This window comes from Drosophila biarmipes, chromosome X, assembly GCF_025231255.1.
Source record: "Drosophila biarmipes strain raj3 chromosome X, RU_DBia_V1.1, whole genome shotgun sequence".
In the NCBI taxonomy this organism is placed as follows: domain Eukaryota; kingdom Metazoa; phylum Arthropoda; class Insecta; order Diptera; family Drosophilidae; genus Drosophila; species Drosophila biarmipes.
The window spans coordinates 1,762,224-1,787,219 of NC_066611.1; the positions used below are offsets into that span (position 1 = coordinate 1,762,224).

The following is a 24,996-nucleotide window of genomic DNA, read 5'->3' on the forward strand; positions in this document are numbered from 1 at the left end:
TCGATTGTTTGCTCATTCGGCGAGCGCGTTAAATTACAATTAAATTTTCGGCTCCCTGGCTGCATTAATTAAATCCCAGTGCCAGTTGTTTGTTCAATTTGTTTGTTTTGGTGTTGGCCTAAGGGCCCCGTCTGGAATATCGGGTGGCATTCGGGCCCAATTGCATCTCAAGATCCGCAGTCAAGGTTTAACTTGCGGACGGAGCGGTAAAGCACCGCATTTACTTTTGCGGCTGCAAATACAATTTTTTTGGTGAGCCCTATCACAAATATTGAAGTGACGCTGCATTGCTGCAGTCTGACAAATAGTGATTCTCAGTGAACTACTCTCGTGTGTACTTATCAAACATCTTTTATGACTTAAAAAAATCTTTTAAGTTGATATCCGAATCGGAAATTACTGCATTCCTGGACCCTAGAATGCACCTAGAGAGACCAGAGTGCGCGGCTAGCGTATTATATTGAATAAATAACAATTTAACAGTTTGGCCTTTTGCCTCCCCCTCTATCTGTCCAATAAACTCAATACTTATTCAAATATCGAATTCAGACCTGATAATGTAAAATTTAAATTGCTCTAAAACAGTGGTAGTGGCGGGGGAGTCTGATATTGTTCTATACAGATCAGAAGACTCGGAAGGTCGTTTACCCAATCTTGCAAAGCACTGGATGGCAGTAAATGCCGAATTTTGTATACCCTTGCAGTTATAAGAAATAATCAAATTAGTAACACCATGTTAAATATTTAAGTATTGTGCTGACATCAGTGATGTTAAAAAAACTTATTTCATTCTTTTTTTTCAGACCATTTTCTTGACATCTTAATGTTAAATTAGTGCGATTTTTATTAAATTGAATTCGAAATAAAAATATAAAAAATTTTATTCCCAATATTATAAGACAATATGTCAAAAAACGCCAAGGCTATAATTTGTTTCATATTATTTTCCCACCAATTATCCGATCGTTCCTATGACAGCTATATGATAAAGACGTCCAATTTTAATAAAATTTAATTTGAAATTCAGAACTAATTAAAAAATGTTATTTCCAAGCGTAGAAGGTTATATGTTACAAAACACCAAAGATACAATTTTTGTATATTTTTTTACCACTAATTTTCCGATCGTTCCTTGCAGCTATATGATATAGTCGTCCGATTTTGATAACATTTAATTCGAAATTAAAAACCAAACTGAATTTATTATACCCTCTGCAAGGGTATAAAACCGAGAATCCGTGTACGTTAAATTGACGGGCGAAACCGTTGCAGCACTGTTGATCTTTCGGTTCTTCAATTAGTCTACGACTAACAGTCCTGTGGCGAAAACCGTGGGCCTAATGCGATTTTATGCGCCTTTTCGAAGCATATTCCAGTTATAATAAGATTTTACCTTAAAACATAATAAAAACTGTAAAGAGGGAGGTCTAAGAAAATCATTTTGCAGTTACTATTAGTTTTTTTTTTAACATTTCTCTTAAACATTTTTTTTTCAAGCTTAGGAAAAAGTTTTAAATGTACTCTCCTACAAAAATGTTTAATATTCAATAAAAGTTAAAAGGTATAGGAGAAGTCAATTGGAATTTAAATTACAATATCTCCAGATTTAGGAAAATTTTACCTAAATTCTAGGCAATTTTTAGGCTTTTAACCTTTTGATTAATGCCAAAATATACAAGAAGTAAGTTTATTTTGTTCTTATGTACCTATGTACATGTTATGTTCTTATGTACGATCAATGTAAATTAGGGCGGTACAAAAAATGAAATGCTTTCGCACTTATTTGCATGGTTTGGGTTTGCCCAAAAACTACTCATACAACAGGTGTTCCAGTTAGAACTTCCCTCGAATAAATAGATTTCCCACCCCCAACTTGGCTACCACTCTGATCCCAGTCAATATTAGTTGAAATGGACAATTGCAAAATGTTTTTTGAAATAGTCCCCGGAAAAGTGACAAACGAAATTAAGAAATTTGAGCAAGTCAGGCTCACACATCAAAGGCAACAGTGCGTATGAGTTATAAATTTTGAAATCGATTCGCGACCCTAAAACGCGTTCTATTCAGTAAATTTGTTTTTGGATACACTGAATATCTGAAAGAAGTGAAATACATTGTACATATGGGCAACTCCAGGCAATCCCTCGGAACGTTCGTAGACTACCATAATTTTTTAAATCTTGTACCACGGTTAATATAATTCGTGGGATAAATAAACGGGTTTTGTGCGAAAAATGTCTTTGGACTTTAAAATCCTCAATGCGGACTGGGTAAGAGATAAAGCTTAAAAAGTGGACCGGCCTATTGTACACATGTAATATTTAATTTGTAATTCGCACTTATGTATGTTCACTCTACAGAAGGGAACTTCGGCAAGCCGAAACTAGTTGTAGAAATATAAAGATATCGTCCCTCTAGCACTCTGTCGAATTTGCTAATTATTTATTATTAAATGGTTATAACTTGTTAATGAATGGTCGAATGGCTTCGATATATTTTACCCATAACGTAAGCGTTATATATTGCGCTCATGCTTTGGGGGTTTTCTCAAAATCGATCCCAACAACCATTCATTTAAGGTTCAATAATATATAGTCTCAGTATTTCCCAACGTTTGTATCATACAACAAATTTCCAGGAAAGCGCACATTCGAAGGTCATTGAGCATTCCTAAGGCAGTTGCCTTTTCTGTTTATTCAAATGCTCCATACTGGTAAGAAAGGTGCCAAAAAACATTATTTATCTTTCCAAGTTAAGAAATGGTTGAATATGCCCCACAATAATAATAAGTCAAGACCGAATATTCTTAAATTAAGGCAAAATGACTTTAGGTACGGAAAAATATACTTTTCATAAAGCGAGTATTGACTTGGCCAATTGGCGCTCAGGCGACTTTGCGGAAGTTCTGGGCCACAAGACTCGCACCTTTATCAACGGAGTTCTTATCGGCCTTAGCCACCGCTTGTTACCAGTTTTTGCTTTTCGTCGCTCCCTTTGTGCGCTCGATGCCTTTGTAGTCGCTTTTATTAGCAGTGCGCGAGCGCCATATAAGTAAGTACGTTGTAGTTGAGTCGTGTCGTCAACAAATGAAAGCGAACATGATAATAAGACGTCTCTAGCAAGTCGAAACAATTAAACAAAGAGAACGCGTTCTCCCCTTCGTTTACTCATTCTTGGCCTCCCCATGCACTAAAAATAATAACAAATGTGTATGTACCTTTAAATATAAATTTATATATTACAAATTTAAATATTGTTCAAATCGGGGTTTCTGTCATGGCTAAAAATCTATGATACAAATACCATTTGCACGTAAAATTAGTGCAAATTAATATTTTAAAAGTCTGAGAAATTAAAATCTGTGTACATTTTTCGGATATAAAACAGATTAATATCATATTTCCAATAAATTTAAATCATATTTGTATTAAAAACAAGAACGATTTAATAATAAAGGAAGAAAGTTACAGGCATCTTAAATCAATATACATATGTTGTAAATTTGAATTGAGTTTTAATTATGAGCTAGTAAGAGAAGTAAGGATTGAAAACTGAGATAATCGAAATATGTCTAAATAACATTAATATTTTAAAGTTATTAGTTCTTGCCGTTAACAGACATTAACACTGTGTAAGTTATTTGCCTTATATCCAGAGAGCTTATAGAATAAGCTGGAATCATTACAGTTGACAGATATCTAAATCCATAATGTGCTTCATGTGCGAACTTTTTCAGCACAAACGTTCTTCAATGGTTCGCGTAAAATCGATCTGTTTGTACTTGATTTTAGCAATGATAAGTGATAAGTGTATTTTGGATAATGAAACTGTAAATAGTTAGATTTACCCTAACTTAAAATTTTCCATACTCAAGACAATACTATCACACATTTTCCGAAATGTGTTGCTTATAATTCCCAACTGCCGTACAGAAAGATTTATAAAGTTATGACTTCACATCCACACAGCTAAAAGTCAAGTGCAAGCCACTCCCCCAAATGGTGTAAGATGAACTTACTTTTGGAAAAGGTGACTTAAAATTACTTTTATTATTAATTTAGTTGTAAATATGCTACACTGAAGTATCTGTCAATTGTTAACTTATCAGTTTTATGTATTTAAATACTACATTTTATGAGTTGGATAAGTGACTGAAAAACTGACTTTTAAATATTTTTTTTTCATATTTTGTTTAATCTACTTAAGTTACTATTTTAATGGTTGAGTAGAAAAGTCTATGCTTATCCAAATTATTGGTCAATCTGACCAATATGTTTTTTGGGGTGTCCCGAAATAAAGACTAACCATTTTGCAAACAGTTCGTCTTTATTTTATACCTTGTCTTAAGTTTATCTTTGCGACCGAAATTAACAAAAAATAAAACTTTGTTTCTCTCAGTGTGCATCACAAAGGTGACTATTTTTTCTCTTCAGGCAAACAATCTCTTTCCGTTTTTCTCCCTGTTATCTGCAGCTGACTAGGCTCGCCCCGACTTTGTGAGTGGGCGCAAACCAAATGGCGACGCTCTGAAAAGTCCGACGCGATCCGATTCGATCCCCAGCGGACCCAAGCGAACCGTTTTGTTTAGTTCCGACACTCAGTTTGCCGCGTCGCTCGGAACAGCTGACCTCGTCAGATTGCGATTTCAGTTTTCTTCAGAGTTAGGGCATTTGTTTTGAAGGAACTCGGCCGACGAACACACGTACAGCTTGGTTTATCGATACCCATCACTGTTGTCAGCCATAGATCACTTAGGCGCAGCTAAATGCAGCTATAAGCCCACACAAAATGGATCAAACGTACAAGACAATTGAAAGCAATAAGCAATTGAAATGTTTATCAAGAAGTATAAGCAAGGGCGTCGCAAAATTTTCTTCCGAGCAATCTCCAATCACAGAAGACTTTCAAAAATGTTTTCTAATCAGATACGTTCCTTGGGAAATCAGACGGTTTTATCTGATCTGGTCGTGTTGACTTTTGTCATTAACTAGAGGCAACGTTCCATGTCAATTTGCCGGCCCAACTGTTGAGTTTTGTCGTTAGTAAAATTAGCATTACATTATGAATTATTTTTACGGAAAAAATCAAATTAATGTTAATTTTATTTGGCAGAGGACAACAGCTCAACATGACATTGAAGACTCAGACTTAAAAAATTGACACCTACGGAGAGACGATTTTATTAGTTAATGATATTGTTTCACTACTTTAAACTCATGCAAGGGGTATTATTGATCCTTGATATCTTCTAAAAAATTGGGAATACGATTGTGTTACATTCTTAAATAGTATAGAAATAAAAGCGACGACGAGATTTTGCCTTAAAGGTCTATGATCCGCCAGATTACCTGTGCTCTGCTCGTTCTAAGAGCTCCTCCGGAGCACCCGCATTTCGAATTTGTCCTATTGTTTTTTACATTTTCAAAAGCAACCCCTTGCGGGCTGGTAACTCGTTAATCAGACAGATTTAGTTGAAAAGTAACTGAGTTGGCAACACAATGGAGTGGACCTGGTTTAAGGACTGGTGGCGCTTAAAGAACCTTCGGTCGCGTCATCAGCGGCACAAAAAGAAACTGGAAGCTGCCGCTGCGTCCGCCGGAACTTCAGCAACCGCTGCAGCGGTCTTGAGCGATTCGGAGTGTGTGGAAAGTGCGTGTCCTAAGGGTGCGCACTCTAGTCGCCGCCACAGTCTGGACGCAGTGCAACTTATATTCGGTCGTCGTCGGACTCCTGGTCGCGATCGCAGGCGCCGAAATCGATTGCTGCAGCGCCAGCGACGAAGCCTGAGTGCCGGAGCAGGCAGTCAACCGGGCCCGTTTAATCCGCTCCACAAAAGCCAGAACGACGACGCTGGGGAGTATGGGCCTTTCAACGGTAGCACTTACAAGGATTTCGGCTCAAGCCATGGCAGCGATGAGGATAGCGATGATTTTTGCTTCTGCGATGTCTGTATGAATGTAGGTTCCATTGGTTTGGACTAGTATATAAACCTCTAAAACGCTAACGAGCTATGCTGATCTGGTGGTCAATCACTACAAAATCTGTCATTACGTACAATAGATTAAAATAATCAATATTCCTGTTTTTGTTGCCAACTGTTTTTGACATACGGGATTGAAAATATCTTTCCCTTCGTAACAATATGAGCTTACCATCATAATGTTTTTTTGTTTTGATAAGCCGATTGCAGTTAATTTGGTTTGAAGAGCCGATCAAAGCCTAGTTCTTGGATTCCGGTTGAAAGCCGTTTCACATTTCGAGAAACGTTTCCTCGTTCTTATTTTTATTTGCTTAGCGAAGCATATTCTTCCTTTGTTGGTGCTTGTGCCTCGACGTTAGGGTCTTATTAACCCTTGATTTGGCAGATGTATAAATCGTTTGTCAGCAAGGGAGCTATCCCCCATTTGTATACCTGTTACTCGAAGAGCGGAAGTGTACAGTGTCCCAATCACGTATATAATTTATAGGTTCGGACACATTTCCCTCGACTGGTTACGTACATTTTAGCAAAAACACAGAGTAAAGAATACACTACACGAGAAAAGAATAACCTTACGAGTTATGAGTCAAATTAGTTAGTTTTTAAACTAGTGCTAAATAGCATGCGTGTTAGTAATCTTTATATCGGGGTCAGGTTGGATCCCGACCAGAAAACCAATTTAAACACATACATATCTTCATAACTTCACTCTACTCAAACTCAACATTTTGGAGTTGCTGGGCGAGAAAAGCGTTCAGTTTAATACGAAAATGGTTCATCTAGATATGAAAAATATCAGTTTTCAAAACGAGGAATAAAAGCTTAAAAACGCTAGGTGGCGCTAGATAACGCTAGCCACAAGCAAACCTACCTCCATCCCTCTCGCACTCTCTTTAGCTGAGTAACGGTTATTTAATAGAAGACTATAGCGTAACATTGTAGTTGACCAATAGGAAAAATTGCATATACCTGATCAAATCGCTTCTAACACACGCCTCCTTTTGTCTTAAAGGGTGACACGGACTTCGGTGATAGCAATGACGGGATGGACTCCGACACGAGCACTTCGTCGAGCAACAGCAAGCAAGTTGTTGTCGGAATCTGCGCGATGGCCAAGAAGACACAGTCGAAGCCGATGAAGGAGATCCTCACGCGCCTCGGAGAATTCGAGTTCATTAAGCTGGTGACATTCGAGGAAAACGTGATCCTCCGAGAGCCGGTTCAGAATTGGCCCACTTGCGACTGCCTGGTTTCGTTTCACTCGAAGGGCTTTCCGCTGGAGAAGGCCATCGAGTATGCCCAGCTACGGAACCCATTCGTGCTAAATAACCTGCACATGCAGTATGATATTCAGGATAGGCGGAGGGTATACGCTATTTTGGAGAAGGAGGGCATTGAGATACCGCGTTATGCCGTCCTCGACCGCGATTCGCCGGATCCCAAACGTAAGTATAGACAAATGGTGTTCGATGTCCATTATCAAAAAAGTAGATTGCACAACATGGATCGTCATCATCTTTTAACAGCGAAATAGGGGTGCCCCCAATATATCAATTCACACTACCTGCTAATCCTAGATAATGCATATTTACTCAATAGATCATGAGCTGATCGAGTCAGAGGATCACGTCGAGGTTAATGGAATCACATTTAACAAACCGTTTGTGGAGAAGCCGGTCTCGGCGGAGGATCACAACATATACATATACTACCCGACATCGGCGGGTGGGGGAAGTCAACGGCTTTTCCGGAAAATAGGCAGCCGGAGCAGCGTATATTCCCCGGAGTCCAGAGTGCGCAAGACGGGATCATTCATCTACGAGGACTTTATGCCCACTGATGGTATGCAACTTGCTCTATGTTCTATGCAGCTGTTGGTACTACCCAATACTAATCCATTCCACCTTAATTCCTAACGAGTAATAGGAGGTTTTTAGGTAGTTGTATCTAGATGCTTCCCTTGGTATAATGATTTTTGTAATAGCAAATTACTTGACTTCTTTTCAAATTATAAAATTATCAAATTATCCTTAAATTACATTTTATATGCAATATGTTTAGGTATAAGACTGATTCAAACGAACAAATTACACTGTGTTATACACTTTTATTTATTTGTATGTATTTATAGAAGTATGTAACAGGTAGATACATATAAATATAACTTCTGGATCACTAGCCGAGTCGATCTTATATTACGGAAACTATTAAATATATAGAATGGGGATTTCAGATTTAGATTCCTTACCTTACTTACACATTAAACAGTAAGGTAAATTCATAGGTATTGACGAGACCAATACATGTCAGTTAAAATTTGTTTCCAGCATCAAAAAGCTCGACAGTTTTGGTCCGGTTGTGGGACTCGGAGTGTAAGTAGCTAGATTTATTTTAATTAGTGGATAGGCTTTGTCGAAGCCAATACATAATAGCTAACATTTTTCTAGTTTCCTACAACCACATGTTTGGGAGGTCGAAGGAGTGGACGTAGGTAAGCTGAGGAATCGAAATCTAAAATCCGACTTCAGTATCTTTAATAGTTTCCGTAACATCAGCGTTTACACTGGCAGATGGACAAAATCGACTTGGTTAGGGATATCTACTTTATGGAGTTGGAAACGCTTCCTCTTACCTGATACATACTTTACGACGAGCCTAGTTCATTCCTTTGCTCTACTAGTAATGGGTATAATAACTTGACTTTCATAAGAAAAAACCTCTTCCATCGCTGCCGTCATGATAACCCCGCTAATGCGCCCTGGCTGTTTTATTGTTATGGCTTTGGCTAGTTCGAATCTGAAAGTCCCACTTAATTATTTCCTCAACGAAGCATCACTCATAGTGCCTTGTCCTGCGTTTCGCCACGAACGTTTCGCTCATCGCCAAGCTCGCATAAATCTAGTTAATAGATAAACAATAAATAAGTAGAAAAACACCGAAACATACCAGTGGCCGCCAGTCGAACGCACTGAATCCAGCATCACCTTTACAACTTAGTATACTTTTCAGGCACAGACGTCAAGGTGTACACTGTGGGACCCGATTACGCCCATGCCGAGGCCCGCAAAAGTCCCGCTTTGGATGGCAAAGTGGAACGCGACAGCGAGGGCAAGGAAATTCGCTATCCAGTGATTCTCAATCATTCCGAGAAGCTCATCTCACGGAAGGTGTGCCTTGCCTTCAAGCAAACCGTATGCGGGTTCGATTTGCTGCGGGCCAATGGAAAGAGCTACGTCTGCGATGTTAATGGGTTTAGCTTCGTCAAGAACTCGAACAAGTACTATGACGACTGTGCCAAGATACTGGGCAACATGATCCTAAGAGAGCTAACGCCTACGTTGCACATCCCCTGGTCGGTGCCCTTCCAACTGGACGACCCTCCTATTGTGCCCACCACTTTCGGCAAGATGATGGAGCTGCGCTGCGTGGTGGCAGTGATCCGGCATGGTGATCGCACTCCCAAACAAAAGATGAAGGTGGAGGTGCGACATCCCAAGTGAGTAACTTAACTTAGAGCCCTGAAGGATGTATGACAAAAACCATCTCTTCCAATCAGATTCTTTGAGATCTTCGAGAAGTACGACGGCTATAAGCTTGGCCACGTTAAGTTGAAGCGGCCCAAGCAACTGCAGGAAATCCTGGACATTGCCCGTTTTTTGCTTAGCGAGATCCACACAAAGGCCCACGCCGAGATCGAGGAGAAGGAAAGCAAACTGGAACAGCTGAAGAACGTTCTGGAAATGTACGGCCACTTTTCCGGCATAAATCGCAAGGTTCAGATGAAGTACCAACCGAAGGGTCGCCCACGCGGTTCTAGCTCCGATGACAGTAAGTCCGGTCGGATTCCCCTTATCCAAGTGCCCCGATTAACCAAAGCGAAGCTAATCCAGCAGCAGATCAGCCTGTGGAGCCATCGCTGGTCCTCATCCTCAAGTGGGGCGGTGAACTGACGCCAGCCGGTCGCATACAGGCAGAGGAACTGGGCCGCATCTTCCGTTGCATGTATCCAGGTGGGCAGGGAAGATCAGATTACTCGGGAACCCAGGGTCTGGGCCTGCTAAGGTGAGTTTACCCTTTCTTCCTAAAGTTATACTTCATCTATAACCATCGATCACCTAGCAATATTCATTTTTTTATATCGAGTTGGCATAAGTTTATTCTATTTTATTATTACTATACGAGTAACGGGTAAAATATAAGCAAATACTGGCATATATAGACAATTATGGAGCTCCTGTGGAATCTCGGAAGCAGTCGTTTGGCTGCTTGCATATCTTCATCTCCGGGGCACTTCCTTTAGTTGAGTAGCGCGTATCTGATATTCGAGGCACTCGTAAATGGCTTTCTTTTCTTGTTGTCATTTCTAAATATAAGAACTGTACATATTAAATTAGACTTTTAATTATTTGAATTCATCGAAACACAAATATTTTAGATTACACTCAACGTTCCGGCACGACCTCAAAATCTACGCCTCGGATGAGGGACGTGTCCAGATGACAGCTGCCGCTTTTGCCAAGGGCTTGCTAGCCCTAGAGGGCGAACTCACACCCATCCTTGTCCAGATGGTTAAGAGCGCCAATACAAACGGACTACTGGACAATGATTGTGACTCCAGCAAGTATCAGAACCTGTAAGCATATCCCTAAATATTTATTTCACATGCGCCTATAATTACGAAGTGCTTAAACAGAAGGGTTGCTGATTTGGGGGAGGGGAGAACCTAAAGGGAAGGGAAAAAACCAAATCTAATTTAAGGACAATTGAAAAAAAGTTAAAATAGAACGATGGCCTAAGTCCTCTGTATTAAAAATATATATATTTGTTTTCTAATGAAAAATATGGTATTGTGCTTTATTTGATAGATAAAAAGATAAACTATAAGCCTAAAACGACGTTTAAACCTTCTTATAAATATGTTGGTTTATGTTTGAGAAAATCTTATAGTAGCCTCTCAAAAATAAAGCAAAAACATGAAAATATTCAAATTCTAATATTATCTGCAACAGGGCGAAGGGACGACTCCACGAGCTAATGCAGAATGATCGGGAGTTTTCAAAGGAGGATCGCGAGCAGATTAATCCTTGCAATAGCAAATCGATCACCCAGGCGCTGGACTTCGTTAAGAATCCAGTAGACTGCTGTCACCATGTGCATCTGCTAATACGGGAGCTCTTGCACATTATCAGCATCAAGAAGGACGATCCGAAGACCAAGGACGCGATCTTGTACCACGGCGAGACATGGGACCTGATGCGCTGTCGCTGGGAGAAAATCGAAAAGGATTTTAGCACTAAATCGAAACTGTTTGACATTTCCAAGATTCCAGATATCTATGATTGCATCAAGTACGATCTGCAGCATAATCAGCATACTCTGCAGTATGATCAGGCGGAGGAGTTGTACATATACGCAAAGAATCTGGCTGATATAGTTATACCACAGGAATATGGATTGACGCCGCAGGAAAAATTGGCCATTGGCCAGGGTATTTGCTCTCCACTACTAAGGAAGATCAAGGGTGACTTGCAGCGAAATATTGACGAAGTTGAAGACGAGTTTATGAACCGTTTGAACCCACACTACAGCCATGGTGTGGCAAGTCCTCAAAGGCATGTCCGCACAAGGCTTTATTTCACCAGTGAATCGCATGTCCACTCCCTGCTGACGGTTCTGCGTTACGGGGGATTACTTAATGTGGTCACGGATGAGCAGTGGCGTCGGGCCATGGACTACATTTCAATGGTATCGGAACTGAACTACATGTCTCAAATCGTCATCATGCTCTACGAAGACCCCACCAAGGATCCAACTTCCGAAGAACGCTTCCACGTCGAACTTCACTTCAGTCCAGGTGTTAACTGTTGCGTGCAGAAAAACTTGCCGCCAGGTCCGGGCTTTCGGCCGCATTCTCACGGCGACAATGCTTGCAATGTAAGCTTGCAGTCCTCGGATGAGTCCAATCCCGCCAGGATCGAGGAGGAGAACGACTCGAATTCGGGAGAGGAGCGAGAGGGCAAGAAGCGAGTGGTAAGTTCATATACTAGGCCTCTGAATTTGGAGGTAAAATTCGTTTGCTTTTCCGTTACTAGTACAATTAAGAATATTATTTTTGGAAGCATTTCCGAGCCTATTGATAAAGACTTATAAAGGGAAATGAAAGCACATACAATTTAAGTCAACCCTAATTTTTTTCTCGCGTATAAATGAAAGATTACAGCTCTTAATTTTGAAAAGAGCTAAACCCGACTCCTAACCGGGATTGGAGTGCAAAGCTTAGGTACTGCGCAGTGATTCGTTATCCGAACGAAAAACATATTTTTTATGTTGTAGTATCTAAGATCGTTTGGCAAGTTTGGCAAGAACCAATGTACATATAACAGACATATTTAGTTTTTTGGTCTAGATTTTTAGCCGTCAAATATTTTTAGGTACAGTTCAATATCTTAGGTCCACGATGACCTAAGATAATAGGCCGCTTATAACCATTCCATTAGTCCATTTCAGTTCTTAAAATGTTTTGCATAATTCTTCCGGATGAAGGTTTACAGAAACCTAAATTACAAATACATAAGTAAAAGATATAATATTATACAATATAAAAAACTTTTTACTGCCTGCGTTAGACGAACACTTTTACATTTGTTTAGTACCGCTCTTTGATCGGAAGATCATTTTCATTTCTTCGTGTTCATATGTATAGTACTCTTTTGGTGCGCTTCGTCACTAAGTGGACTCCCGTCCACAGCAAAACCCTTTTACTCTACGAGTATTAAAAAATACATGATTGATAGCCAGTTTTGATTTTTTTCGGTGTGTAATGTGTAATGTCTGTTGAATTTTTTTCAGACTACCGGCCAAAGAAGCACCGATCGCAACGCTGAACGCACTTCCCCCGCCTTTGGATTCAACCGGTTAGAACTGAGGTCAAAGCAATTCAAATCGAAGCCCATCCCCATCGGAGCTCATCACACGGTCAGTGGTCATGAGGCAATGGATCTTGCCAAGCGCTTGAACGAGGAACTGGCCTCGCAACAGCAGCAAAGCCAGCAGCTCCGGCCAATCAGTCCTGATATCCGTGCAGTGAGCCCAGACTGCGAACCACGTTCCCGGAGCTTCGAGCAGCGTCCCTCCTCCGGCGTTTGTGCCAAGGAGCCGGGTACGTATATTTGGGTAGGGACTGACGGTCGATCGAGCAAAGCTTGCCGCCGCCGCCTCCACAGCCGCCTTTTCCTCAGAGACTGGAATTCACCACCACCCCGTTACCCAGCTATCTAAAAATCTGTTTTTTTGTTTATCACGTCTCACAACTACCCTATTGGCAATTCCAATTTCTTACTAATACGCACTGATATGGTTTGGTTTCCGTACTTACCCATTATTGCTTGATAAGGTTTGGCAGAGAAGGAACTCGAAAAATAAGTTTTAATGATTGAATCTAACTTCTTAATGTGAAACTTCTCACGGAAGTTCTTTTATTGAGAATGTGCCTAGAGACACTGCAACACTTAATACAGAAAATCCAAATTTTGTATGAAGGAATTTCTTTGTTCGTTTTTTGAAATAAAAAACAACCATTTGTATTTTGTCTTATCAAGCCTTAAGAAAGTCAAATATTTGGCAATATTTTCCCAAAACTTTGAGGGATGGAAAGTTCTTGGCAATTTTTGTTTAGCGTTTATTCTCACGCAGAAAATGTGCTGTTCTATCGGCCTTTTGTTTTTAGTGTATTCACATGGGAATTAATTTATGTTTATAATTTACTAGTTCATTTTTATTCGTCATTGCCAAAAAATAGCATTTCTTGATGATGTGTTGGTTTACTAAACGAAAAGTTGCAGTTAACTCTCAGTTACTCTACAGGAATATAGAGTTAGTTGAGGAACCAAGCGATTCTCTCTGCCAGTTTATCCAGGCCTCGGATTCCCCGAAGAACCACCCTAATTCATCTCTTTAAATTTTGCATAACTTCTTGTCCTCTTTTATGGTACTCATATTTTTTGTGGGGTTACTTGCATGCTGTTTCTTTGATTTCTGTGGTTGCGTCACTCGATTTCCCGATCGCACTGCCATCTGACACCACCGGGAAGTCCCCCAAGACTAACACTAAAGAAAGCAGACCCCTACATAAAATTCAGAAACAACGTTAGTTTTATTTTATATTCCTTCACTTCAAATATTTCGACAATTATTACTCCCTTTTTTATATACATATAAAATAGATATTACTTATATATCCTTTAGCTAGATGTCGCTCTATTTGGAATGGTAAACGAATATTATTCGGTTTTAACTTTCCATAAAACTCACTATTGTTCAAGAAAAGTTTACAAAAATGTTCATCTCTATCTCTTTTGAGCTGTGCCCAACATTTTTTGGTTTTCATTTTTTCTATTGTACAACGATCGAAATGACACTCCACCCAAGAAAAACAACGCATTAAAACACACGTTTTCATTGAATACATATAAATTTCGATCTGTATTTTTCACATGACAAACAAAACGTACTGTTTGTCTAGAAAAAATAAAATCCGGAAGCATCTGGCCGCGGAATCCCGTGTACTTGGCAATGCTGGTGAAACTGTCTCAGTCACAACAAAACAAACAAACACACTGCCACTCTAGCCACGGCTCTGCACACATCCCACGCCCCTACGAAATGCAGCTGAACGCCAGGAAAGATTTACACCCATCAACCAGTTCCTCCGAAAGAACTATTCAAATTTTTGCTGGCGTCCAGCTGCCACGTCCTCACACTGTGAAGTATTACCCCCTTCTTATTTGGCCTCTATCAAACTCTCTCTGTATCTGCCTGTTTGTCTGCCTCTCTCCGTGCTGTCAATCTATCTCTGTTTTGTTTCAGTGCATGAACAATACTGGAACAAGGTTAAAGTTACTCTGTCTGTCTATATGTTGCTCGTTGTTGTTGTTTGCAGACCCTTCCCACCCATCCACGCCTCCCCACACCCACACATCAATATATAAACAACTACAGAGACAAGGACATACCGGACCCGAACCCACGTATTCTTCCAGGCCTGAATATTGTGATATATACGCACCACTAAAGCTTTTACTAAGAGCCTTTGCCGCTGCAGCTGCCACGTTTGCCAACTTTAAATTTCTTTGAATGCCCTTGTGAGTCTGAACGATTGGTAAAGGCAGGTATAAAGCAGTGATTTGAAGAAACACCTCCGTGAGGTGTTTTTATTCAATTATTAAAGCTATGGCAAGGAACCATTAGATTAATAGCACACATTTTAATAGTGGGTTAATAGTGGGTTACTTTTCCTTTAAAAACGTTTACCGTAAAACATATTTTCTTTGACAAAGACATATCTATATTACAAGAAATCATTAATAGAAAATCTTGACTAAAAACGCACAAAAAGAACAAAGTACAAAATAAGCAGTTGTCAGATCATTCTTTGCAAAGGCAAACAATTACCTATGTGAGTATAAAGCCATTCCTACGGCCCGTAAATTATAATCTTAGGGCATTTATAAGCTTTAGCAATATCTAAATTTGTTTGGTTAACGAATTTGGCTCTATTTATAGACATGCATCGGATGTGCAGATGGGGCTTAAGTCAGGACTGAGGACAGGTCTCTTAATAACTTTTAGAAATCCTATAAAAAAAAAATCATTAATAAAATCTTGAATAATAATTTCGTTACAAATGAAGGGTCCTACCATATTTATTTTCGAATTTGACTTGTACCGCACTGTTCCCACTAGATTGGAAAACGTATAACAAGAAACTTTAAACGCAATGGCTGACTTTTGGATTCAAGGTCTACCGAAAGGAGTTTTGTAGCAAGATTCGGTGGTGAGGTCCCTGCACTAGAGTAATACCATCGTCCAGGTCCCGCAGGAGCATTTTCCATTCGGCGTGCCGATTTAACTTTTCTTACCTTTGATTTCCTTTTGGTTTAAACATTTTTTCCTTCGTTTTCTATCCCCGTGTTTTTACGAACCTTTGGTTAACTACGAACTTTCTGCAATCTTCGACTTTTGGCTATCTCGGCTAATGAGTTTTCTATTTGTACACACATACAAAAATGCACTGACACTCCAATTCTCGAATATATCATAACGAACTTGCCTAATTTCTAACTGAAAACCTGATCAAACCAACATTTATCACTAATTACCCTTCTACCTGGTTCCATGTGGATCTCGGACCGAATGTGACTTTGGTATTTAGTATTGAATGATTCTGAGGAGATTTTCCAAGGTCTTACTTCTGAGGAGGATAGCTTTCAGGTGAAAACTTCTGAGTTTGAAGATAGCTACCAAGTACTTTCTCCTGAATTTAGAGAGATAGTCCATGCTCGAGCGGGCAACTCGGAAGGAGAAGCCTATCCCAAAGCTGGAAATCGCACTGCTTTTCAGATTCGCGTTACGAATAGTTTGTCCTTTTTCAAAATCGATTCATCGACGAATGAGCTGCCATTGTCGGATATTGATTTTTCGTTGCATCCTGCAACTCCCCAATGCGGCTCGCTGTCGCACAAACGTCTCCATGTGTTGACCATGCGACGGATGGAGAGCTGCGACGAGGGCGAAGATCTTGAGCAGCTCCGGCACCTGCCGCAGATCTCACCAATAGCCACCAACGAGCGACCCCTAAGCTCCTGCAATTGCAGCAGCTCGGCTGTCCAGGCACATTCGCACTCAAAGAGTCTCGTTAACTTGGGCCAGGCGAAGGCTGCGTCTTCCCCACCAGAAGCTGGGCAGCTTTCGGAGGCAGGCGGTGGGCCGACAGCGGCGGCGGATGTCAGTGGCAGCAGTTTCGATGACGACTTCCAGTTGTCCAGCTCGGCACCGGCCGTCCTTATGAGCTCCTATTTCGCTCAAAAGCCCGCGATGGGTGCTTCATCGCCAATGGCTCATGCTACCACATCGCCCACAGCCTCCACCCTACGTCTCTGCCAAGACATGGACAAAGCATCTTCCTCGGCCTCATCATCTGCCCAACGAAAGGCCACCAGTAGCTCCTGTGGTCAGCTGTCAATGCCAGCCTCGGCTCCTGTTCTGACGGACAATCCGTTTCGCTTCACCGTTTCATCTGTGGGTGCGGCTGCGTCCTCCAGCGGATCTTTCGTGAGCTGTTTCGAGCCCATCAAGGAGCAAGTCACACCCACAGGGGAGGTGTGGGAGGTGCCATCGCAGCCGGAGCCCCATGTAGTCTACAACCTGCCCACCCTGTTGATAACAGACACAGCAGTTACCACGAAATCGACGAGCATAAAAAGCTCCAATGCAACGACATTGAAATCAGTAGACACTACAATAGAAAGTGAAATATCTAAGGGTATACTCATACCAAAGGATGTAGAAATAGAGACAGTAACAGTTACAACATTTGCACCAACTACTATAGCAACAGATATTAGAGCTGATACAAAAACAAACATAACGGATACAATGAAAGATGAATCAACGACTACCCAAGTTTCACCAACGGTCACACCAACAGATACAGTAACCGATCTCACAAAAGGTATACGAAATCCTACACCAACAGCAACCCGAACATCCCCAGCATCATTTACACCATCCACCGCCACTACAACAACATCAGCAGCAGCAGCAGCTTTGTTTGATAATACAGCAACAATGTCTTCTAATAAACCATTTACTAACCAATTCCAATCAATCGATCCCACCCCAAACGACGCACCACACCATCATGTACATCAACACCCAAACCTAACAACGATCGCCGATCAACAACAACACCAAACACCACGAATCACCCAAAACACACTGATCGAAACCAACAACACCGCCACGAATACAAACACCACTACCACGACCCTGTCTTGTTGTACCAATACCATCGCCACAGATAGCCAAGTCTCGGTGTCAGTTTCGGCATCGGTGTCATCGGCCAACTCGTCCAGTTCGTCGCGTCGCCAAAGACACAGTATTGCCGGCCAGATGTCCTATATGAAAATGTTGGGTTTCGGTGGTTTTAGCAAAAAGATGGCCACCAGCGCAAATAGCCTTTTCAGCACCGCCGTCATTAGCGGAAGCTCCTCCGCTCCCAATCTGCGCGATATGATACCGGTCTCCTCGTCCGGTAAGTACACAACACCCCATATTAAACTTGGTTTGAGCCCGGAATATTCTTCCCTTCGGATGGAGTAAGTCGGGTCTCTTAGGGCTAGAATGTTGTTAGAATGCGTAAGATACCTATAAGTTTTTCCCTTCCCACACTGGTCGAGAGAAGCCCATCCTTTCTAGATTTCATCGAATAAGAGTGTTCAGAAATCAAGAATCTAAATGGTTTAGAGATGCCCTTGGCAAAGAAAAATCATGTGTGATACTATCATGTCCGTAAAGAAGGCAGTCGGAAGTCAAATGCATAAAATTATACCAAATTGTTAGCTCAAGTATGTTGATCCGCGTCGAAGAGCTTAATAAATTTCGTAGGGTATTTATCAATCCTAGACATTTACGATTAGATCCAAACGCAGATAGAAAATAATCACTACTTGTGACTAAAAGAGTCACTACAAGTTGGCCTTAAATCTACTTCTCATATCGCGTTTCCAATTCACCTCTTGGGGGCAAAAGTAAGAAGTCAAATAATACTCGTTAGTCTAAGTAACTAAGTAAACGTATATGTTCTTCTCTAGGATCTCTAGCCGAGTTGATCTCGTCTGTGTGAACGCTGTGATCTCGAAATCTATAAAAGCAATAAAATAAAAGCCCCAAGTTTAGATACTATTAGTGCCTATGAAGCCCATATTAGCAGTAACCACACTCACGCTAAGTTTTGGGTAGCATATATTTTTGGAGCTTCAGAATTGAAATGTAACATTTAGATTCTATAAAGTGCCTATAAAGCCATGGCTCTAACTCTCACAAAATGCCCTGGAAAATACTTTATTTAAAATTTGAAACAGCGTACCAGGTATCAGACAGGCACTCGACTACAGCGTTTGTCCTTGTCTTCTAATATTTTAGTTGCTTTGGGTGTAGGGAAATTGAACCTCCGATTGCTAGTATTGATATACATTTTAAGTCTCATAATACTTTAGAACATTTTTTCGACCAGTGTTATAAAACATAAGCGCAAAACCTAAGCTTAATCAATTACTTTAAACTTAATATGTATCGATGGGACATTAGTCTATCCTTCAGAAAGAGAGAACTTTGCCTTGCATTTTGCCATCCAAGTTTATAAAAATATATACACCATTCAATATCCCACCCTGTTGACTACAAGTTAGTATATGGAATAGGTTTTTAACTAAGTTACTTTCAAATTTCAAGAAACACTCTGGAAGAGGTCTGTAGATTAGATGACCTTTTGTTTTTGCCCAGCTTATTGATGATTCATTAGGTCTCGTTTGAATCATTAATCTTTGAACTTTAAAATGAAGCAGGCAAATTTGTCAATGCATTTAGTTAAACCCGTTACTTGTAGGTAGGTATACTATATTCGTTGGAAAGTAATGTACGAGTATATATTTTTATTTATTATTATATATTAACTTTGTATATATGTGGACACGCCCAACATTCAGACGGTGCCAACCTACGGTAACCTACTAATTTAAAGTAAATTTGCATACAGAACTTCGTTCATGAAATACTTGCTTCGAAGTCAATTTAGGTGAAATGAGTGTTAGGCATCGACTAGACAACAGTACATCCTAAGAATAAAAAATCGTGCCAAAAACGAATTCTCAAAAGGTAGAAGCTTATGTCTTTCTGGTTTTGTTACCATTACTTTATGTATCTTGCATTTTTATATTGCTTACTTTGCCAGGCTATTTATAATTAGTATTTTATGTAAATAGTGTATAATATAAGTCAGTGTAATAAATATCTATATCTATATATATATAAGTGTGTTTTATACAACATATCGAAAATTCAACTCTGTGACAAATGTACTCGTATATTTTGCCTGATAATGACAACTACTTCGTGCAGGTTTTGGCGACGTACCACCAATTCGACCGCTTGAAACGCTGCACAACGCCCTGTCATTGCGCAAGCTGGACAGCTTCCTGCAGGACATGATTCTGGCGCAAATCTTCAAAACGCCGACGGGTTCCCCGCCACGGGGCTTCGCCAAGAGTACCTTGCCAGCAGTCTCCTCGATGACGCTGACCGCCTCAAATCAGCCAGGCGTGACGATCAGCAATGAGGCACAAATCGGCGGGCAGCAGAGGCCCGTAACGCCGACCTTCGACCGGCGTGGCAGCGAATCCGGCGCAACCGACGCTCACTTGCGGCTTCTTCCCGAGTGCCAGTGCCCGAACCTGGATGACAGCAACTCAGAGCTACTGCAATCGCTGGCGGAAAAGAAGCATCGTAAGTGCAGGAAACATTCTGTGGTGGAGTGGCAGTGTTGAACGTGAACGGATTTGGTTTGCTTATTCAGTACACACTCGTATCCCTATTTTTCTAAATCGAACCAATTTCAAAATTATAAAATTCGTATATTGCTCTTGAAATTTGCAGTGCGCCTAATATTGATTTAATAAAATTTGTGCATTTTTGTTTTAAACAAGAAAGGAAGCTAACTTCGGCAGGGCAAAGTTGATATACCCGTGCATATCCATATAATTGAAAAAAATATCTATAATTCCTATTACAGATATAGTCGCATTTAATAAAATTAATTTGAGAGTTCCTCTGGCACCTATGTATATACCAGGTCGTCCGATTCAAAAAACGGGTTTATTCAAAATTTTGAAATCGCAAACATTATCTGGATCTGAGAGTAACGAAGAAAATATAACCTTTTGAATTTTCTAACATACAAATAATAAAGCAAAGAGCATTTTTAAAAACAGCTTCCATTCAGGGAAAATGTAAACCGAGCATTGTTTTAATTACGCTTATATATTTATTATTTATTTTTATTTTTCAGAGAATTCAACAGACCCAAGCATTTAAATCGAATGCAGTAAATCATTATTTAGCTCTTTTAAAATTCATTTTTATTCTTGTGTACATTTATGCATGTATAATTCTGTATTGAATTCCTTTAGCTCGTAAGCCTATGTTCAAAATTGGAATAAAATTGCCAGGAAGAGCAAAACTGTGTATCGATGTCATGTCTGGCGGCATTATGTCCTTTCATAAATTTACATTTCACTTAAATTTCTCCCTCCCAAATTAGGTGTTTTCTTTTTTTAATGCCATTTTTCCATAAATCTATATTTAAAATAGTTTGAAAGCAAACAATTTCTGACATCTATTAAACATATTTTTGTAAAAGTTCAATGGTAAAATTGCTATGAATTAAATACTGCAGTTCCTAATATAAGTATTTTAAACTTTATGCAAATCTAAAAATTATTTTTTTTTTTTTTAAATACAAATTTAACTGTACACATCAAAAATGTATACTTCGATTCTGGGTTTAAATTGAGCAATTATAGCCAACACGATATCCTCGAAAAATTACGCATATTCTAAATAATATTATTGTAAATACATTGTCGGCGCGATACAAAAAATAGACTTCAATTATTCTGAATTTTAAATTGGAAATTTGACTAGTTTGTCACTTTACTCCACTCGGCACCTAACCTATACTCCCATATTTCAATTTTTACCTAGTTCATAATACCTTTTTCTCGAAGAATGTGTATTCGGAAAGTACGTGACAGAAGAAAGCGTCTTCAATCGTATAAATTGTATATCCTCTCTGAGTCGATCGTCTAGGTCTCTATCCGTCCTTACAAACGCCGAGATCTGGAAAAATACTAAAGTTAGAAAGTTGAGACTAATGATTTTAGGGGCTCTTAAGCAGCACAAGTGTATTTAAGCAGAGCCCAGTTGAAAATGGCTGCTTAATCACCAAAAACGGGTGCCGAAAATGATGAACCTTTCCTTTTATTTACACGTGTTGAAATGCATCTTCATGCATTAGCTGATATTTTTTATTCAAATATACAATGCCAGAGCAAAGAAAGTCAAGTCAGTTATATTTACAAGTGTTTCTAAGATTTTTGGCAACAGGTTTTTTCTTTGCGCCGGTTGACCATGTGGCATTATAATATATTCAACATTACTTTCTAGGGAAAAGTGACAAACATATTGTAGGATATGAGAAAACCGATTGTTTTTTGTGAGCTAGAAATTAAAAAAAAAAACTTGATTTGATTTAAACACAGAACTGAACTGACTTTAGTGTACAGTTAAATTTATATTCCATTATTGTACACTTCCCACCATTATTGACGAAAAAATAAATCATTTTCAAATCTGCAAAGTGTTTTAGCGTGTATTTATCATTTCGTACCCTTACCCTACAATTAGAAAAAATTGGTATACGCCAAGAGTTGTCCTCTAAAATTTTTTTGAACTTTTACGGGTATATGCTTACAAGATGTCAGCCTCTTTCTGCTTTTACACTTTTTTAATAAACAAATCGCTCGTCCCTTAAACCTAAGTAGCCTTACTAACAGTGTTTAAATTTTGCGACTTCCAAAACGAAACAAGAAAGGAAGTTAACTTCGGCAATCCGAAGTTTTTATACCCTTGCAAAGAAATAATTATCAATATTAGTACCACTATGTTAAATTTGTTAAGATTGTTGCTAGCTTGACTGATCATAAACAAAAATTATTTCATTATTTCTGTGACCGTTTCTTTGACGGCTATATCGTTTGATTTTTATTAAATTTATTTCGAAATTCCTAAAAATAAAATTATTTCCCAATATTATAAGATAATATGTCAAAAAGCACCCCATTTTCCAACCGTTCCTATGACAGCTATATGATATAGTCGTCTGATTTTGATAAAATTTTATTCAAAATACAGAACTAATTAAAAAATGTTATTCCCAAGCTAAGACGGTTATATGTTAAAAAACACCAAAGATATAATTATTCATATTATTTTCCCACCAATTTTTTGACCGTTTTTATGACAGCTAAATGATATAGTCGTCCGATTTTGATAAAATTCAAAACCAATTAAAAAATTGAATTTGCAAGCGTGGGAGGTTATATGTTAAATAACACCAAAGATTTTTTCTCCTATAGGATATAGTTGTCCAATCCGGCTGGATACTACCGACTCATAAACTACCTGCAAAAGAAACAAGATTTTTGGGAAAGTTTCAGCTCGATAGCTTTAAAACTGAGAGTCTAGTTTGCGTAGAAACGGACGGACAGACGGACATGGCTAGATCGACTCGTCTGATCAAGAACATATATACTTATGGGGTCGGAAACGTCTCCTTCACTGCGTTGCAAACTTCTGACTGAAATCATTATACCCTCTGCAAGGGTATAAACACATTTTTAAATTTATTTTTAAGCTGATAGTCAAGCTTTTAAAATGTACTGAACTTAAAAAATGTATTGAAAGTCTATTCAAAAAGTAAAAGCACGATATATATTACAAATCGGAAATGTCTTTTTGTGTTGCTAGGGAATTAAATCGCTGGGTTTTCTAAGTAACTTCTGTTCTCGCCATCCCTGTTTGCTTTTCAATAAATGATTTAATACCAATTTGTCGTCTCTCATGAACACCTTTATTGAATTTTTTATTTATTCCTCTTTTGTCTGCTTATAAATTGTAGTATTTTAGTCGGTGTCGTTCCATAACTTTTTACGTTACCTAGCTCCTGTCAATATGTAATTATTGAACTAACATCTTAAACCCTTGGTCACCAAACACACCCACTTTTCATAAAAAGTTTACCCGCAAGACAGTCTGCAAGCAGCTGAGGACTGTGAGGAGGCATCCCTTCCAGAATTGGAAACAAAGCCAAGGTAAAATAACAAGTTTATTCTAAGTCTTTATTTCTTAAGTATTTTATTTATGTAAAAAACCATTTTATTTTTCCAGCTTGGACCTAACAATGGAGATCATGGAACAGTGGGAGGCAGTGCCTCCGTCCTTCGAGCCCATGAACCAGGACAGTCTGGAATCCGGCGAAGGAGCAGTGGGCGGTGGAGTCTTTCTGAGCGTATGCGAGGAGCATGGCAGCGGAAGCACCTGCCTCACTCCAGTCAGCTTTGGCATGGATCTGGACCTGAGCATGGTGGCCAACAAGGGCTCTATGTCGCTGTCAATGGATGTGAGTGTAGTTTTTTGTGTTCTAATACATTTCGATTAAATTGTTTATGATAAAATTACTAATTTCACGATTTTACCTGTGAGTCAAATTCTACAAATCGTTCACCCTTTTCTCGAAACCGACAGTTTTTTTTAAACAGTGTTAATCTCTTAGATCTACAATTGAAGAGGGTGAGAACTAAGGGCTTACAGTCGCAAAAATGTTTAAAAAGTTCTCCTTAGCTTTTATATTGTCGCAGATTTTATACCCTTGCAGAGGGTGCAATCAGAAGATTGCAGGTTAGAGAGGGAAAGGTCTCCAACCCGCCAGATCCGTCTTTCCGTTTCTACGTAAATTAGGGTCTTAGTTTAAACCCATCCCGATGAAACCGTATCAAAAGACTTTTTTCTATTGCAAGTAGTAGTAAAAGTAGGAATGAAATCTGAAATCTAGTGTTAATTTTCGTATTTTACAAATAAACTGCCATTAAAATTAAAAAAACTTAATTAAGAAATATGTATGTGTTATAAAACATGGGAAATGTTCCTTTAATTTTACGATTTTTTTTTTTTGTTTCAAAGGTAAAGGCTTAGTGCCCTAAAAATTATGAAATATTTTATTTTAATTGGACAAGCTTGAAAGAGATTTTGGCAAACATTTCCGAGGAACTGCGAACTCTTCCTGGAATGTTGTTGAATTGCTTACTAAAATTATTAAAACTTAAAATATGTAATTTAACAGAATCAGAATAATAAATATAGAAATAAAAAAAACACCTCCGTTTTTGCTACTATAGCTCTAACTTTTAAATTCATTTTTTGATTTTGATCTACTGATATACCACGCCTAAAATATTTTCTATGAAAATTTGTCCTATATTCAGGGTTAGCTTTTGTTTAATTTTTTCTTAATTTTAGGGCAATCTCTTCTTTGTTTAGAAAGACAATTTGATGCGAGTAGAATT

General features: G+C 39.1%; 1 protein-coding gene across 21 annotated transcripts in view; it reads left to right on the forward strand.

Moving 5' to 3' along the window:
- The window catches only part of LOC108028877 (inositol hexakisphosphate and diphosphoinositol-pentakisphosphate kinase), a 31,217-nt gene that overhangs the window by 4,155 nt on the left and 2,066 nt on the right, over positions 1–24,996 (forward strand). The window contains exons 1-14 of one of the 21 annotated variants that reach the window (XM_017100873.3): positions 4,595–5,957; positions 6,993–7,425; positions 7,580–7,822; positions 8,978–9,476; positions 9,537–9,808; positions 9,862–10,042; positions 10,416–10,613; positions 10,990–12,010; positions 12,830–13,139; positions 16,191–17,489; positions 17,838–18,071; positions 19,937–20,320; positions 23,670–23,745; positions 23,822–24,053. In XM_017100873.3, coding sequence (XP_016956362.1) covers positions 5,499–5,957; positions 6,993–7,425; positions 7,580–7,822; positions 8,978–9,476; positions 9,537–9,808; positions 9,862–10,042; positions 10,416–10,613; positions 10,990–12,010; positions 12,830–13,139; positions 16,191–17,489; positions 17,838–18,071; positions 19,937–20,320; positions 23,670–23,745; positions 23,822–24,053 — 5,841 coding nt within the window. In that variant the 5' untranslated portion in view covers positions 4,595–5,498. Of the gene's footprint in view, positions 1–196; positions 253–2,600; positions 2,714–4,594; positions 5,958–6,992; positions 7,426–7,579; positions 7,823–8,977; positions 9,477–9,536; positions 9,809–9,861; positions 10,043–10,415; positions 10,614–10,989; positions 12,011–12,829; positions 13,140–16,190; positions 18,072–19,936; positions 20,464–20,882; positions 21,056–23,669; positions 23,746–23,821; positions 24,054–24,996 lie in introns of those variants that run through there. The other 20 variants (XM_044093643.2, XM_050890631.1, XM_017100887.3 and 17 more) reach the window with 20 other exon arrangements.